We start from the raw sequence: 948 nt of genomic DNA, 5'->3' as shown, positions 1-948 counted from the left end.
CAGTTGTACTGCATTCCCTATTTACAGCCTTCTGTGAAGGACAGGGAAGAGATTAACATGATAGTGGACCTTTCTTCAAATAATTAAATAGTGAAATTTTATATATAGTTAGGAGGAAGCAACACTATTGTGTATTGCTCATTCGGAAACTGGAATATGAACTGGGCAGCATGAACATGGCAATACTACAAAACAGGAGTAATTTTAATAAAACAGATGTCAAAATTCCCTTTGCCCTGATTTTTAAAACCAAAATGTAACATATCCACTCAGCAGTAATGCATTATCCCTAGCCCTATTTTATAGCGTTAAGGATAAGATCACTTGATTGATCAGATCACAAATGCTTGCCATTTAGTAGTACAGCAAGTGGTAGCATGACATTTATTTTTTCCATCAATTCATACCCACTGAATATGCAATTTATATGGTGTTCCAGATCAGGCGGTTAGAAAGCTTAAGACTGAAAAAGTGCATTGCTGATTTTTTTGCGATGGTCTATCAGTTGTTAGTCTCCACAGTGGAAGTTTCATGTAAGTGCTGATGTAGCTTTGATATCTCCAGGAAAAAGGCTGCAAACACTTTGGTTCCTTCAATGTAGTTGTGTCTATGAAGGAAAGAAAGATCATGGAGTCCTGTCAGGCTGTTTTGCTCTTCAAATTAGTGGCATAGTCTGGTGAAGCTTTCAGAGGAATTTGCAAGATTGGTCACTCGAAAAAAGGACCAAGCACACAGAAATTCTGGACATCCTGCCACTGGCATTCCTCTGAAGGATTCACTGAGGAAACTTTTTGCAGGGTTATGTCCCCTAATTACTATTGTCTGTAGCCATAAGGTTTGAGGTTATACTGAAGAACAACAAAAATAGTTTGAGAATTATTGTAGGATTCTTCAGTTCCTGGAGCTCAGCATGACTTGACTGAGAACCTGCACAAATGTTCAGACAAC

The 948-nt window shown here is 38.2% G+C and overlaps 1 protein-coding gene across 1 annotated transcript in view; it reads right to left on the bottom strand.

The window, feature by feature from the left end:
• Window positions 1-501: 501 nt before the first annotated feature.
• Window positions 502-948, bottom strand: part of CNDP1 (carnosine dipeptidase 1 (metallopeptidase M20 family)) — an 11,743-nt gene continuing 11,296 nt past the window's right edge. The window contains exon 11 of the mRNA XM_010079667.1: window positions 502-607. Within this exon, the coding sequence (XP_010077969.1) occupies window positions 502-607 (106 nt within the window). The remainder of the gene's footprint in view (window positions 608-948) is intronic.

This window comes from Pterocles gutturalis, unplaced genomic scaffold (genome assembly GCF_000699245.1).
Source record: "Pterocles gutturalis isolate BGI_N339 unplaced genomic scaffold, ASM69924v1 scaffold17014, whole genome shotgun sequence".
In the NCBI taxonomy this organism is placed as follows: Eukaryota; Metazoa; Chordata; class Aves; order Pterocliformes; family Pteroclidae; genus Pterocles; species Pterocles gutturalis.
Note: the sequence above shows the minus strand (reverse complement) of the source record. Positions and strands in the feature narration are given on the sequence as shown.